The 16,830-nt window shown below is 43.0% G+C and overlaps 1 protein-coding gene across 4 annotated transcripts in view; it reads right to left on the bottom strand.

Annotated features, from left to right (window-relative positions):
• fndc3ba (fibronectin type III domain containing 3Ba) overlaps positions 1–16,830 on the bottom strand; it is an 84,114-nt gene that overhangs the window by 24,462 nt on the left and 42,822 nt on the right. For all 4 annotated transcript variants that reach the window (XM_031847470.1, XM_031847471.1, XM_031847472.1 and 1 more), the window contains 8 exons: positions 6,033–6,091; positions 3,933–4,084; positions 3,767–3,826; positions 3,472–3,610; positions 2,871–2,924; positions 2,474–2,598; positions 1,266–1,440; positions 653–739 (listed from right to left, as the gene is read on the bottom strand). In XM_031847470.1, the coding sequence (XP_031703330.1) occupies positions 653–739; positions 1,266–1,440; positions 2,474–2,598; positions 2,871–2,924; positions 3,472–3,610; positions 3,767–3,826; positions 3,933–4,084; positions 6,033–6,091 (851 nt within the window). The remainder of the gene's footprint in view (positions 1–652; positions 740–1,265; positions 1,441–2,473; positions 2,599–2,870; positions 2,925–3,471; positions 3,611–3,766; positions 3,827–3,932; positions 4,085–6,032; positions 6,092–16,830) is intronic.

Raw genomic sequence — 16,830 nt, 5'->3', positions numbered from 1 at the left:
ACACACACACACACACACACACACACACACACACACACACACACACAGGAGTGCCCGCATTAATAAGAACGCTTACGGAGATCTACTGTCAGTACATTTTGTTCCGCAATGTCCTCACATTATGAACAGCTATCACAGCTTTCAGTCGGGCAGTGCCCTCTACTTGCTAAATGGCTGGTGAATTGCCTTCTTTCATTATTGGCTATATTGTTGTCAATCCTCTGGCGGTATTCCTTCCTAGATTAATGGATGTTGTCTTACAAGGTTTGAATCCTTTGAAACATTTAACGGAAAGAAAACATCACCGACTGCAAATGGATCGAGAAAAAAAAAAAAAAAAAAAAAAAAGGCAGCCGTACTCTAAAGCAGGCACGGTGCCAGGATTTCAATTTTGGATCGGCCAGACTAATTTTGTCTGGGCCTTTTAATTAACAGATGTTAACAATGTATGTCCTCCTTTGATGGTTTCCAACTGGTACTCTCGCTGAAACAGATATGACTGATATTGTGCTGTGGAAGGCAACTTTGTTGCATGTCATACCCCTCTCCCCTGTTTCCAGTCTGCCTCTTCACAGTCATCTTTCCAATGAAAGCAAAAAAGCCCAAATAACAATAATAGAAAAAAATATTAACACATCATGTTGTCACTTACCCTGAATTTATACTGTGTACTCCTCTTCAGGCCTTGTACAGTACAGGTCAGGTTTTCTCCAGTGTACTTTGGATGAAAGTCTATTCCCTGAGTGTAATACAGATACAGATAGACAGTCAGTAGTCTGTGTGTGTGTGTGTGTGTGGTTGTCAGCGTGTGTTAGTTTAAGTGTACATTTTGAGCATATGGGTGCAATAAATGCTGACTTTTGCATTATATATACGTGCTTGTGAGGGGGTGAAGGAGTGTGTGGGAGCATTTGGTGCAATTCCCTTCTTCTTTACGTGCTCAATCAAAAGCACAGTATGGTGTGTGTTTCTGTGTCTATGCTTTTACATTATAGGAATTACTGCTCTGTCCAGCTGCTGTTCATTTCCACAAAATATTTTTGCAATGTATTATGTAAGCAATTTTTCATATTTTCTCATAATCTTTTTACATCGCTTCCTGGTGGAAATTGTAAATTCTCCTCGGTCTATTCTTGTGAGATTCACATAACTGACAGCACAGAGCTCAATCAAATGTATTTTGATGGAAAACAACCTGTGCCAGTAACCTAAATCTAATAAATGTTTTCATTTAATATGGGTGTTCACATGTGCGAGGTACTCACGCTGTTGTCCTCCTGGATCTCGAGTGTGTATTTGAGCTGCTCCTCGCTCGGACTGGCCTCAGGACGCCCCCACTCCAAGGCCACCCAGGAAACCCCCGCCCTGACCAGCCGCGGTGCCAGCGGCAGAGCAGGCAGGGTGCCCATGGTGTAAAACACCACCTCTGTGCTGAAGCCACTGCACAAAACACATGTACATATATTCACGTTTTTATGTTTTTACTCAAAATGCTGAATCAAATGATTAACTTTGTGGATTATTACTTCTGAGGGAAAAGGGACTGCGGTGCAAGATGGAAGGGAGGCGGAATGAGGAGCATTTTTGAAGAGCGAAAGGAGAAGAAAAGGACACTGACATCAGGGCTCATTTGAAGGGAGTGCAGGGATGCGTGCAGGGTTGCAGGTGAGGATGGGGGCGTGGGTAGCTCCCAGTGGAAATAGTAAGAGGGGGAAGGTTAAAGAGGAGCTGTGACGGGGGATAAAAAGGATATACACATGTCAGGAGCCAGATGGAAAAGACAGAAAGAGCGGGAGGCTAATTTGAGAGGCGCAGGACGGAAAGATTTTCAATGTATGACCAGCATCAGGGGTTAGAGAGGTCGAAATAAATGTTCCAGGTAAGAAAAATAGCTAGTAATCAAAAGCCAGCATGTGCCCAGTTTGTTTGTGCGAGAATCTGTCCATGGCTTCAAAGGGGAATCAAGCCGAAGGATACATTAAGGCCGCTTTGATTTTGATATCTCCTCCCTCGCTCTCGCTCGCCCCCATCGCCTCCTCCCTGTCGCCCTAACGACTGCAGGCAGTATGCTCGCCGCCATAATGACAAACAGGAGACGAGAGGAGAGAGGAAATGGAGGGAAAATGACAAGAGGAAGAGGACTCATGCCACATGCAGAATAACAGCAACGGGTAGACGGGTGCATGTTTGTGTGTCTCTGTCCAGCACTTTATCATGCAAAATGATGCATTTGTTCCCATACTGTAGGTACAGTGTCCATGTTTACTATAACTATGGTTGGTGACCTGTCAGCTCCTCATGTGCAAAGCGGACACATATTAATAAATCCATCCTACCGTTAATGAACAAGGAATAAAAAAAAAAAAGAGTTATCTGCCTCCTGTGCTATTCATGACGACATGTGCGTGAATACACTTTTCACTTGAGTGTATGTGTGTATAGCACATGTGCATTCAGTAATAGGCAACAGTACCTTGTGCCAATGTCGTTGTGCGCAGCCACTCTGAACGTGTAGCCACAGGCGGGGAACAGTCTTGTCAGCTTACAGTGTTTCTGGCTCCCAAAGTAACATTCTCTGAAAACACTGTTCTTCTTTCCCTGCAGAGGAGACAAGCGAACAGGGGGGTAAGAATAATAATAATAAGATTTGAGGAAATTAATTAAGTTAATGAAGAAAAAAGAAAATCATAAAAGAGGAAGAAAGTAAGAAAGGGATGAGGAGAAGGAGAGTACGGACCAACATGGATTGGAGAGGCATAACCTGAGGAGGTGAACATTCATTTTGTGATGTCTGTGATACACTTTTTTTTTTTTTAAATAAGGGGCAGGCATGACAGATGATGGACATGAAGAGCGAGAGACTGACTCACCTCATCCCATTCGAGCAGGTAGTTTGTGATTTTGGAACCGTTGTCGCCTGGCGGCTGTGGGCGGCAGAGAGATGGACGGAGCAAGGGACAAAAAAAAAAAAAAGAGACGGAGAGATTAGCCGAGGATAAAGGAATCTGACACTGGCCTCATATCCTGTCTGGGGGACTGATGTCACTCTTTATCAGTGACAGTGTGAGTGGATGAAAAATGACTTGTGCAGAAAGGGTCAGAGAGGACAGAGAGATACGCCCTGACGGCGTTGTGCCACAATGCAAGAATGTCTCTCCATCAGGTGGTGATAAAGTCAAGCTTAGAGATAAACCAGGTGAATAGGAACATACCGTTTACTTTCATCAAAGTATTAAAGTTGTTTTTTGCCAAGTGTGTCACTGCGCAAATACAATTCAGTACACACAGACACACAAGAAAAAACATAAAGAGCCCAGAGTCTTGATTCGTGGCGTTGATTTCTAATAGCCTCATCGCAAATACCATCCAAACCAACTGACATGTCACCGTGATGTTTACTGGGTTTACTGGGGTGAAATGTGTTACTGTGTGTCTTTGAGATAAGACAGGAGTGTCTGTTTGTGCCAGTACCTTCCACTGTAGGGTGAGGGTGCTCTTGGTGCGGTGGGAGAGTTTCGGGGTTAACGGGACGTCGGGGGCGCTGCAGTGTGTGGTGAACGAGCCGGCCTCTGAACACGAGCCTCGAACAGAGTTGTACATTGCCGACACCCTTAAAACGAGCACACAAGACACCTTCATTGAGATCAAAATCCACAAAGCTATGACACAGAACATAAGAGTGTGACAAAAACATCGATATGGAAACGGTATAAAACACCACATCCAAAAAGAACGAGTCAAAAACATCCAGTGGCAATGTCCTTACCGTACGTGGTAGTCTGACGCTGGCCTTAAGTCTTTCAGATGGTACTCCGATTCTTCGCCACTGAAACACACGCAAACAAAGCACAAAAGTCACACCAGTGTACTTTGGATGTGTTCTAGTATTTGTAGCTGATTCCTGTTGTCATTTCAGCGTGTTCCCGTGTTACCTGTATATGAGGCGATACTTTCCATCTCGTCCCTTATCTGAGAGAGAGACCTCGTAGGCGCAGGACACAGGCATCCCGTTACTAATCCTGTTCACCAGCCCTGCAGGGGGGGCCCAGGACAGCCGTGCGGCCCGCGCCTGCACATTGGACACCTATGAGATACACATAAAAATACATACTGTATGTTACATACACAATTAAACCACGTATATGTGCCCATGCACAAAATGTGGAAATGATGTGGCTTTTGGTTAGTAGTTGTACGCAGGACAATTCACTTAAAAAAAAAAAAAGATTCTTTCTATTCTACTCTTTTCTATTGGAGGCAGCAGTAATAGCCTCATGAATATGTGTCTCTGTATGTGTAAGTGTAAAAAGTAATGTGTCATTGAAAACATTACCCCGGACTCTACTTCTCTTTCCTGCTCATGCACATCCATTGTGCCACACAAACACGAAAATGAGGCCTGCGTGTTTGTGTGTTCAGCTGTGTGCCCGTAGGCGTCTACGTGTTTATGGGAATTTTAGTTGCGGCACACTGTGGGTGAGCCAATTTAGTGTGATTTAGCACAGTCGGCATGCTATTCCAGACAGCACATCCACTGATTATGGCAATGAATGTGCCTTGAGGGCAAACCACAACCATGCCAAGACCGTCTATGAGGATGACAGACAGGAAGACACGCAGAGACAGACAAGTCATTGTGCTGAGAGTTTTGATCTTAATGATTAGGCTTAATGATTAGGCTTTATGAGGTCAAATCACATCCTATTTTATTGACTGTTTTTTACCGTCATTGACTGCTGACTCCTCACTCCTCTTAACCGGCTCATAGGGGCTGCAAGTGACCGCAAACTGCTTAAGAAGCAAAAGGCATTTCCGGCAATCGGCCAGGCCAAAAACAAGCCTTAGGTAGTCTGTTGCGGGCCACATTTCGGCCATTGTAGTGGCTCAAAAACTCACATTCGTGTAAAAGTTTGGTCTCATTTTGAACCAGAGCATCTGCAGATTAATCTTAGAGATTACTCCTTTTCCCTGCGTACTTCTCTTTTAGCCTCTCATATTTCAATTTGGCTCAAGTAGACGCACCGACCTGCTATGAAAGCAAACAACACAATTAGAGGAACATTTATAAATGAAGAACTTTCTCATACAAGCCTCTGTGACACCTGCACCCGTGTCTGGATGAAACGCAGCTGAATCCATCACGAGGCACTTCAGCTGTTGCAGTGAGGACTGCACAACTTACTATCTGTCCCTATACAGAATAGCTCCGTACCAAACTATTGTCTCCTTTATAAATGCACTACGGTAATGGGGTGTCAAAAGTGACTGAACATCACATCCGCAGTTTATGACACAAAATAGCAATCGATGACACAAGAAGATCTCGAAATTGTCCTCTTTCCTTCCCCTCCCTTTGAGTATCGACTATAATAAACTAGCTGTACAAGAAAAGAGGTGATTTGAGGTTATGAGAGCGAATTAATCACTACTGCACACTTCTAACCTCCCAAAGGGCTTCAAACTCAAAACTAACCTCTTTCTCTCTCTCATCACTCCATTCTCACTGTCTGCTTCAACCCCCCTTATAAACTTGCAGATATCAAATGGTCCAATTGCACAGCCTGCTGACCAAACTCCTTTAACCTGGAGCGAGCAATTCCTCTCAACCAAACTATGTCTGCACGGCTCCAGCTCATTCATTCACATTCCCCTTGGGCAAGAAAAAGAAGAGAAAAAAAAACCTGTTAAAGTGTTTTTCAGCTGATAAAGGACGAGTGGAAAGTGCGTGGCATGGATGAGCAGATGCTGCCCTCATGTGGCCAGGCTGAGCAGAGATTCTATGACGGGTTACCCTCCCTGTCACTGCTGTTAGAGCCACGAATTACTTTAAAACGAGAGACACGCTTCATACATACGTCACCACAGTGATTATTTTCAGTGTAAACATTTATGTTGATCACAGAGACGGGATGAATATATGGAAAATGCATCAACCCTCATGCCAGCCAACTGCATAGACAAGAGGTGATTGATGAAAGTGGTTGTAAGTGTGTTGTGTGTGTGTGTGTGTGTGTGTGTGTGAGAATACCAACCTGTGGTTTGTCGATTGCACACAGCATGTCTTGAACACGCTTCCCATCTGAATCATGATCTGAGGAGACACAGACGGAGACAAAAAGAGTCATTATCAAAGAACCAACAGCAAAAGGCTTTTAACGTGATATTCAAGAGAAAAGAGAAACTGGCACTGATAATAATCGCATAATAATCGCAGTCCGTGTGCGTAATTCATGTATTTCTCAACTTCATTTCAATTTTTAAAAAAAAGAAACATTCCACAGTCCAAATTTCAAAACAGATGCACATTAGCAATGGTGGCAGTGCTGCTGAAAACGGGGCTGTTGATTGACATAGAGACAGTTTTCAATTCCCACAAGCCATGTGTCATTGTGATGTATTGGAAACTATGGCTCATTATTGTCCCGACGTCAGCCAAGGTTGGCATCTAGATGGTAAAATTGTGGGGTCAAAAATTCAGCTAAGATACCTAATCATCCCTGATACTGTCTGTGGAAATGTTAGTCATCTGTGGAAAAGAACACAGAAATAGTCCAAAATCAAGTGAAAACAGAACTAAATTCTAAATAAGTGAGTTGCCTAATGGTGTGTGACGCAACATGTGTTTTTTTCGGCAACCGCCTGTTTCATCCCATCAAGTCATCATGAACACAGCCCTTTGGAACAAAAACTGTAAATGATCTATCGTTCCACAGAAAAGCATTAATCACACAATTCCTGACGGGGATCACCAAAAATACGACTCATATTTCACAGTGACTGTTCTGTTCAGTACACGGAGACTCTGGATTATCTTTAGTTCCAAGAAATCATTAAATGAATCATTACGGATCATTTCCAATCAACCACATAATCATCTGACGTCAGCAGTGTTGTTGCAGCCCTGCAGTACAGCTTGTTGCATAACATTATGCTGAATACAAGGCCATGTGTGTATCATATGACTGTGTTGCTATAAAATGCTGCTGCTTTATCTTATGACTCTACTAGTCTAAAAAGAAAACAGGATTAAGATATTTCTCATGCAGCCCTTTATCATCCTTTATTTATTTGCATTTTATTTGGTCATCTGATACAGATGCAATACAATAGAGCGGACCAGATATAGCCACTAAGTCACAAGTGTGGTTCCAAACAATTGGTTCCATATTTCTTCCTGTGCAACTGAAAAGGTTTTCGAGGAGTAAATGTTAACTTATGTGTACATGCTAAGAACAAGCGTAATAACTATACATACTCAGAAATAGAACAGAAAAAGGATGTATTTCTATGCAAATGTTGAGGCTTCTTATTATGCAATATATTTTGGATTCAAATGTTAACACGGTTGTGCTAAAACAACAGATAATTTAAGCAGAAATGTCACACATTTAACTCTTCCCGTTTCTCAAATCTGAATTTTTGTCATTTCTCTTCCCAAAGCATGATTTTGGGTGGACTATTCCACTGTGACGGCAAACACACACATATGCACACAAACACACACACTCAAGTACAGGTCTGGTCCAGCGATACGATGCGTCTAAAGGTGATTTATTGGACACTCGGGGTAGTCAGAAGGGTGAGTGAGTCTGTGTGTGTACACATGTGTGTGTGTGTAATGGAAGTCTTTCCCTCCTGTGTGATCCCCGCAGTTGATGTTTTTCCGACCAGAAGAGGCCTGCTTTCTCCATCTGAGTCTGACCACCGTAAATCACACAGGATGTATGTGTATGTGTGTGTGTGTGTGTGTGTGTGTGCGTGTGCGTGTTTGAGGGTCAGCAATACAAGACCTGTATGAAACCAAGTCTGTTTGATGAGTGTGTTACTGGTACATGACTGCATCACATAGGCATCAACACACAACTGCACACAGACACACACAGTATACTTGTATAAAACAGCTTGTGCTTCATAGATCACTGTATACTGCGAGTAAGTGATGAATGAGAGATCGTGTGTGTGTGTGTGTGAGAGTGTCTAAGTCCCTCTGACAGGTTCTGTGGGGGAGAGGGCCTCACTGTGCCTGGGGGTACACTATGAGTCATGGCAACAGTGATGTCATGGAAGCACAACCTTAACTTGACCTCCTCGTGTGTGTGTGTGTGTGTGTGACAGAATAAAAAAAGCAAGCGCAAGAGAGACAGCGAGTGTGTGTGTGTGTCTCCCAGTATCAGGTTACAGGAGATTGGTAATGAGCGATAGCAGGAGGGGGGGTTAAGCTACTGTGTGTGTACGTGTGTGTGTGTGGGTCGGGGCTGGCAGCGTGAATAGAGTTCAAGAGGTAAAGTACACACTCTGCATCACTGCTAGACACTTTGGCTTATTAGCAAGCCTTTTTTTTTCTTCATATATACGCACACTCGTCCCCTTTCATCCATTTGGACAAAACATAACTTTTCTCTTTTGTGGAATAACGACACAATCAGACAGACAGCTCCAGGCACGAACAGCTCTGACCCGGCTTATTCCACCCATTCATCACAGCTGGGAGAGAAAGGAGAGTACTGGCTGTTTAATGCCGCAGTCCTGTAGCTACTTGTCTGGTGCAGGTACCAGCGTTAAGGCAAGAAGAGGTGGAATTCTATTACAGCATAATTTCAGCTACCACGTTCAGCAAACAACAGATGCTAATGATCAAACAATATGCATGGCTGACGAACAGCACAAGCCTCAAGGCTTTATCCGGAACCGGAGACATTAATTTAGCATTTACAGTACAAATGGTAAAAATCATGTTCTGCCATTTCCTTGTTTTGTTAGAGACAGAGGCTGGTGCTGTTTATATGAATCTTATAAAAAAGAAAATTATGAAAAACAATCCCTTAGGTATCCATTTTTATATATATTATTATCTGGAATGTTTACAGTACAACCAGTTAGATATTCCGTACTGGTCTTTGGTGACTAGTTAGGTAAACGTCTGTGAAGATGTCAGCGTCTTTTGTAACTTTTTTTTCATTTATTTGTTTATTGGAAACTGTGATGAGAGTAAATTTAGGCCAATGAGAGATTCTCAACGTCATTCATTCAATACATTTGGTTTATCCTCCAGCCCAAAAGAACTCCATTCACTGATGAAGACTATTAGATCAAGCAAATGTCAAACGTCCCTTTAAAATCAGAGTTTTGATTGAGCATTTTTGCTTTTCTGTAATTTTGTAGCTCGCTGCATCTCGAGGGCTAAATCAGGAGCAAAGGTAGGACCACGTCCAAGTTAAATTATTAACTTGAATAATCCTAGATTTAATGGCTGCATTACGTAGCTTCTTACAGCACAAACAATTCTGCACTGAATGAGACGGACTAATACTCTATGAAAAAAAAAGTTGGCAAACACAAACTTTGTGACAGAAGTAAGTGATTTATGTAATATTTCAGGAGACCAGTAATAAAGTTTGAAAAACACTACTGCTTTACCTCACCGCTGAGTGTTATGACTTGCTGTGGTTGCTGAGTCCAGCTGCTTAAGTGTTTAATATAGAGAACCACGAAGAGCTGATGCTGACGGCTCAAACAGAAACTGAATCTCCTCCCACTGTAACTCCACACACACTCCTCTGTCCTCACTGTCCCTCACCTCCTCTTTTCTTCTGTTTATGTGCTGCCCACGCACCCTCACTTCCTCTCCGCGTCTGACCTCACATCCTGTCTGCATCTGACTGCCTGCGTTTGGTTACTGAGGACAGCCAGACGGAGCGAGGGAGTGCAACGGACAGCAGGAAAAGAAGAGGAACGGGGAATTGAGGAGGGGGGCGCAGCAGGCCGAGCCAAAAACAGACGGGCGAGGGATTTAGAGGAAGAAAGAGAGACACTGAAGGACAGACTGCACACAGAGAGAGAGTGAGAGAGAGAGAGAGAGAGAAGACAGGCAAGAGGAGTCTGGGTAAGAGATTAGGTGCAAAAACGCAAGGAAATTGAGGGACAAAGAGCAAGCCAGGGATCAACAGAGAGGAGGAGAAAGGGAGGGATGAAAGGAAAGAGGGCGGAGAGGGTTTAGGAGGATGTGAGGCAAGGATTACACAAACTTTTGTGACATCATCAGTAGGCGCAGAGCAGTTGCGCACCACTGATCTCAATGTACATAGCAGTAGTCACTACTACTGGAGGTCTTTTTTTGTCGATGTAATAGAGCTGTGAAGTGGGAACCACTATTCTGAAAAAATTGTCCAACTGTAAATTTACTAATTACTACTTATTTACTCATACTAATGGCCATCCGTTTTAATCATATAAGATAAATGGTGCTGATGCTAATGAAAAGAATCCGTCTGAAGCACATATCAAAGCTGGAGCAAATAAAGAACACTTCTTGTCCATCTGTCTGTCTGTTCGTCTGTCTTCCTGTTGGGACATACGCATTATGCTTTTCTACCGAGTGTTCGATAAAAAGATTGATGCCACTCTCAACTCTGTATGTCTGTACGCTAAATATGAAGCTAATCTAAACGAACTGCCTGCTAATATGAATTCATCACTTATATTTTCATATAACTCTCAGTAAAAGAAATGTGTATTTCCCAAAATGTCAAACTATTAATTTAATCTGCAACTAACTTGACTTGCAAAATGATTTGTCTCTCGCCGTTCACTACCAAGCATATTTTATCCGAAATAAGCTCCCATTGGATCCACCGGAAGGGGAGGGACTTCATTCCTCTTTTGGATTATTTGTACACATTCACATAAATACTATCGGATGTGAGCTTCCTTCTGTCTATCAGTCCCATTCCTTCCTTCGCTCTCTAATTCTTACGGACCTTGCTGCCTCAGTCCTCCGCAAATACATGTTTACAACAATCATTTTAATGTCATACACCTACACACTTAATTAGTGGCATCACTTGAAAATAGAGCTGGAGTAAAAATGAGCCACGCCGACGGTGAAGAGCTTGCATTCCTGCTGCATGACGGCCTGCGGTTCTTAGATGCAGCCTGGCTGGGACAGAAAAAGACCTTTAAGGCCCGGAGAAAAAAATGTGAAAAATGTGGCGCTCATTCAGCCCCCACTCAACACACATACTGAGCCACAGGGTGTGTGTGTGTGTGTGTGTGTCTTTAGAAGCCTCTAATCAGGGAGAACAAAGCAAAGCAATGGACACTCAGCTGGAAGGGAAGGTCAGAAAGAGAGATGTAGAGATGAGAGGAAGGACAGACAGCAGAGGACGGAGAGGAAGGAGTGGGGGCGGAGTGGAGAAAGGAAAACTGAGGTAGAGAGGGGCACAGACCTTGGATTCCACACTATTATCATCTGCTGCTGCATAGTGAGCATTCCATCTGTTCAACAGCTGGGCTACATACACACACACACACACACACACACACACGGCAGAGAAGTCGTTGGGACATGCCTGAGATTGTGGTTGTCATGGTGAAGGTTGGGTTCTCATGGCCAGAGCACTGATCGTTTATAAAGGGGATTAGAGAGGGAGAGACGGACGACAGACCGGCACTGGAAAAACTGAGAAGAAGCTTAAGAATGTGAAAGGGAGCACATAAAGTCAGAGGAACTACTGTATATCTAAATCCATATTCAAAAATCAAACTCCACAACAGAAAGGAAGAGATGCAAATAAGAACCGTGATTATTATTGTCTTTATATAGTATTTATTGGACTTCATGTAAATTCCAGACCAAGGAGTTTAAGAATCATGGTATACACAGCTTTGATTTCTGCAGGAGCAATTTGACTTTTGGCCACGTACAACGGTTTCTATAAGTGTGCATGTGCATGAGAAGGACTGTAGAGAGCATTTCTATAGCAGCAATGCATAAGAAACGTCGCTATTCGTGCTCCCTTGTGTCGAAAATAATGAAATCCAAAGCCGAACGGAAACTAAAATAAATAAGTCTCAATATAAACACGTGAAATTGCATCCTCCGATTTCTTTGCCTTAACCCGATTTCTCTCAACAACCGGGTTTCATGTGTGCATGTAAACATAGACAGAGAGACAGAGAGACCTTGTCCACTGCAGCGCTCTCACCGAGGAGAGAGATGAGTGTCTCAACTGCCAAGCGATGCAAAAACTCTCCCCACTTTTCTGAGAAAGACCATGAATTTATGCGCATGTATGCACACGTGTTGATGTAAGTGTGTACGTGGTGCGTACAGCGTAGCGACCTGGCCAGGCAGGGAGGGATTATGGGGGATGAGTTTTCTCAGAACCCTGACCCCATTCGACCCTGCTCTGCCCAAAAACTCTTGAGAGAGACTGCAGACTGGCAGACAGAGTGGAAGACAAATACACACTCAGATAGACAGCAAAGGGAGAGTGACAGGGGCAGGGAAATGGAGGCGAATAGAGATTTTTAAAAAACTGCAGTTGTTTAGTCCGACTTTGACGAACATGCAGAAAGTGAACCGTCAATAAATCTATTGTAGCTTCAGGCACCTGCCTTCAACTCAAAGACCTTTAGCTGTGTAAAGTCGTGCAGCTCCTAACACCATACAAAGCCCAGCCAGGTAATAGGGCAGGTGTCGGTTGCTGTAGGTAATACACAGACTATGGTTAAGTACCCCATTACAACCCCACTTCAAGTAATCCGAGCAATCCCCTTAAGTCGAACTTTTACCCTGCTGAAGCAGTTGAAAGGACTTAAAATATTACGTAACCTAGTTCTGGTTAATGCAGAACGGTCAGGTGCAGTAGTTAGATGGCGAGTTTGCCACTTATATCACAAGGTTCATTCAGCTGGATGGGGTAACGTCTGGTGTACTCATTGTGATTGGCGAGAACAACCTCCCCTTCTAATCCCACTAGTCCTGTTACATGATATCAGCGGGAAAGACATTCCTCTGCTGTTAAAGCCATCCCTTGTTCTCGCTGTTTTCTGTACATCCCCCCCCCCCTGTCTTTGGACTCTTTCATTCCCCAATTTCTGGCCATCGTTTCTCTTCTTTCCCATTTCCTTGTCTTATCTCTTTCTTTCATTCCCTCTTCTAGTCTTCCACCCCACACTGCCCCCTCCATCTTGCCCTACAAACATGGCCGTATTTGGGTTTGTGAGAAGGGGTTGTAGTTTGTAGGGGTGGGGGTTTGAGATTATCACCATGGCGATCCACATCAAAACAGTCCAGTAAGCGAAGGGTGGGAGTGTGACTCACTTCACACAGTTCCAGTCCTGTTACTACAGTAACAGCAGGAGGAGCTGGAAGAGGAGCTTGACGTTAATATAAGGGCTGAGTCACGACTCGGTCAAAGACCACTCGAGCTAAAGACAATGACATCACTTAAACATTACGGCACATTGTGCTTTTATAAGCCTTTTTTTTTTTTTCCCCCACCACCAGCTTTGTCCTAAAACCGTCAGATCGTTGGCACTGCAACTTAGTTAATGGTAAAAACAAATGCAACAAAAAGAAAATAGCACATTACACGAGCAAAACCCACTAAACTGATACAAGAGGTGAACTGGTGTTGTCCGCATAATACAGTTATGGATTTGCACTCTTACAATTTCTTGTTAATGTTCACCTGATGTTTTATTAATTCTAACTTCAATGGAATATGTTTAAGCACATTATTCCACTACAAAATTAGAAATAGCACATTATTCCATTACAAATTGAATGTTCAGTTCATAAACAAAGAAATACAGCCTTGCTCAGATCAAAACGATCAACAGATGGATATTGCTGTGTGACTAATGTCAGCGAGTCAGTACACTTACCTCATGGTGCCTCTCTATTCAGTAACTTCTAACAGTCTGAGCAAGGTTTCTCTGATGAATCCGTTCTTGTTTACGTTAATAAACCTTGTTGGAATTGTAGTTGGTAGTTTTATAACATGGTTATTACAATTTACAAAAATCTTGAAAAGGACACCAAACTGCATTTGGGTAGAGAAAAAGAAGAACAAATATTACAAAGAAATTGTATAGGAGTGTCTCTGACTACCACAAAGAATGTGCGAAGAATTGACAGAATATTAAATTCCAGCAGGGGTTTCCTTTCAAAACATCCATCGTGGCACATTTTATTATGTTTGGCAATGAACAAATATCTTTAGAAATTTCTTTGGTTTGGATTATTGAAATGTTTTCCCTTATTTTTGTTGCTAAGAAAATTGTGCAACTGAAAAAGAAATTTAAGGAATTCCTGAGAGACTCAAAGCGCATTTCAGGAAAAAGAAAGAAAAGATTTTAAACTTAATTTAAAAATGTCCCTCTACATAAAAGACATTTGTTTCCACAGTTCTCATACCCCAACCACTATAATATCTGTGACCCTTCCTCTCATTTTACTCATATCCCATTCAAAAGAAGTCAATGCAGTGGACACAGCATTCACTGCGCACATCTGGTTTCCCCCTGAATTCACAGCACTTGGCAATGACGTAGAACCAAAGGAGGAGCTGAGGGTGCTGGGCCATCTTTTACTGCTGAAATCCCAGTTTCTCCCAGTGAGAGACAGGATCTGCGGTGGTGATGATGCAGAGCCAAGATGGAGGAACAGAGGGGACGGGCCCCACATCTGTTTCTGCTCAGCGAGCAGCTCAGTTCTGAGCAAAAGGGCCTGTAGAGCTGGCTTTACTGGGGAATGGACACTCTGCTCGCCAAGTCCAGCCTGCTGCCTTACTGGCACAGGGGCAATAGCCCCACACACACACACACACACACACACACACACACACACACACACGCACGCACACACACACACACGCACACACACACACACAGAGCAAGGGCATCAAGGGCAAAGCGTAGGCGGCTGTGTGTGTGTGTGTGTGTGTGGTATTCCGGGTTGGACCATACTTGGATGAGTCGGGCCAAGCAGCAACTTTGTCGGAATGTTTGCTCTTTAACTCTTTGTCTCTCCATCTTTCCACCTCTCCGTTTCCCGTGATGTAGGAATTCTGTTAAATATGTTTTTCTCTATACAAACCTTCTATCCATCTCCCTCCTCTCTCATCTGTCATTCAAATCCGACATTCCTCTCCTCTCTCTGTTTGCGCCCCTACCTCCCGCCAATCCTCTGGACCCTCGTTCTCTTGATTGTTTTCCAGGAAGCCCAGTCACGGGGTGTTTGTGCATGTGCGTGTCCGTGCGTTGGTGTGTGTGGTACATCTAGCTGACTCAGCCCGATCTCCAGCCCAGTAGTGAGACCCTGGCAGACCAGAACAGACAACCGATGACATGCTCCTTTGCTACATGTGTGTGGTGGTTGTTTGAGTACTATAGTATGTGCTACATGTACTATGATACTCAAAGGCTGAGCTGTCGTCCTCGCTTTCCTTTTCCTGCTTTGGCACTCGTCTTCTATGTGTTCTATGCCAGCCTTTTGTGTGTGTGTGTGCGCTGTAAGAAGCTGTTCATACAAAGACACACATGCCTCTTCGGCATTTGTGTGTTTTGCATTTGCTCTATGAGTGTAAGTGTGAAGTTTTAAATGCATTCGAGCGTGTGAGCAATGATACTTATTTGACCAAATTCACACAAAAAAAACCAACACATTTTCTCACTTACATCTGTTGGCACAGAGTCATACATAATACTTTTTGCTTTCTTTACAAATTATTCTGCCTCCGCCTCAGGGCGAAGAATTCTAGAATTTGCATGGTCATTACCCGTGATATCTTACAGATCATGTGGTGAACAGCGGGGCTGCAAACAATAATTATTTTCATTATCAATTAATTTGTCAATCACGTTTTTGCTTGTTTTGTTAAGCCAAAATCCAAAGATACTCAATTTACAATGACGGAAAAATGGAATGGAAAAGTATTAAGTACAAATAAATACAGAGAATGTTTGCTTACAATTAATTAGTTGATACAATTGACAACAACATTTGATAATTACTTCATTAAATCAACTTGTGGTCTCAGTGTCAGTGAATAGATTGAAAAGAAAACTACTTTCAATTGAAAAGAAAGTCCCTATGACAACTGAGATAATGTTCAGTGGATTATCCAGAGGACCAAGGGCTTTTTTTACGGACAGAGTCGTTGCTGCTGAATTTTGTCAAATGTCGATTTTCAATGCTGCGAGCAGGACAAAACCATTTCCAGTCACTTCTCCTGTACCGAGGTGGAGGCAGAAATCTCAAAACATAAGCAAATAAAACTATCTGCATGGCAAGATACCACTAAAAGTAATACACTTTGTTTTGTTAGTAATTTAGGTGAATTAACCAATACATTTCTCATTTTTTTATCCACCTCGATTAAACAACTTCAGTTATATTTATAGACTTTTTGTAATCTCCAAAGTCCAAACAATATTCTATATACACGACAATTCTGTCAACCCAAGAATTACACTACAACATGGTTTTGTTCCCAAATGTTCAGCCGTTCTTGATATGTAGAACATAGGATCATTTTAGTGAGGCTCAAATTTTACACCATTCTCATGGATTTTGGGAAAGGCATACATTCCCACACCTGACCCAGATGTTATATCCCTCTGATCTGACACCATGCTGTGAGAGACTAACGCTAACTTTTATGTAGAGGGTAAATCTAAAGAAGAGTTTGACAGATACAATGAGGGAGTAGATGAAGTTATGTCTCTCGTTACACTTTTCTGTCGTCCCCTCTGTGGACAATCCTGTGTGTGTGTGTGTGTGCATAAATGAGATACTTTTCAATAACTCAGACATTCATCTGACGTGTCAAAAGACATGTCATTAAAGAGGAACAGTACCACGATAAGTGTGTGTGCGAGAAGGCTGAGCTGTGGTGTCTGAATCTCAGAGCTCAAAGGTTTCCTTCATCTCAAGCAGGACTCTACAGGTATGTGACTCCCCCTCCCTCTCCCATCTCCTCTCTCTCTCTCTCAACCCCCCCCCCCCCCGTGGCTGAGCCCTCACCAACAAGGCCGGTATTG

Source organism: Anarrhichthys ocellatus, unplaced genomic scaffold, assembly GCF_004355925.1.
Source record: "Anarrhichthys ocellatus isolate YVR2014 unplaced genomic scaffold, GSC_Weel_1.0 scaffold7, whole genome shotgun sequence".
Lineage (NCBI taxonomy): Eukaryota > Metazoa > Chordata > Actinopteri > Perciformes > Anarhichadidae > Anarrhichthys > Anarrhichthys ocellatus.
This window is presented reverse-complemented; position numbering and strand designations above follow the sequence as displayed.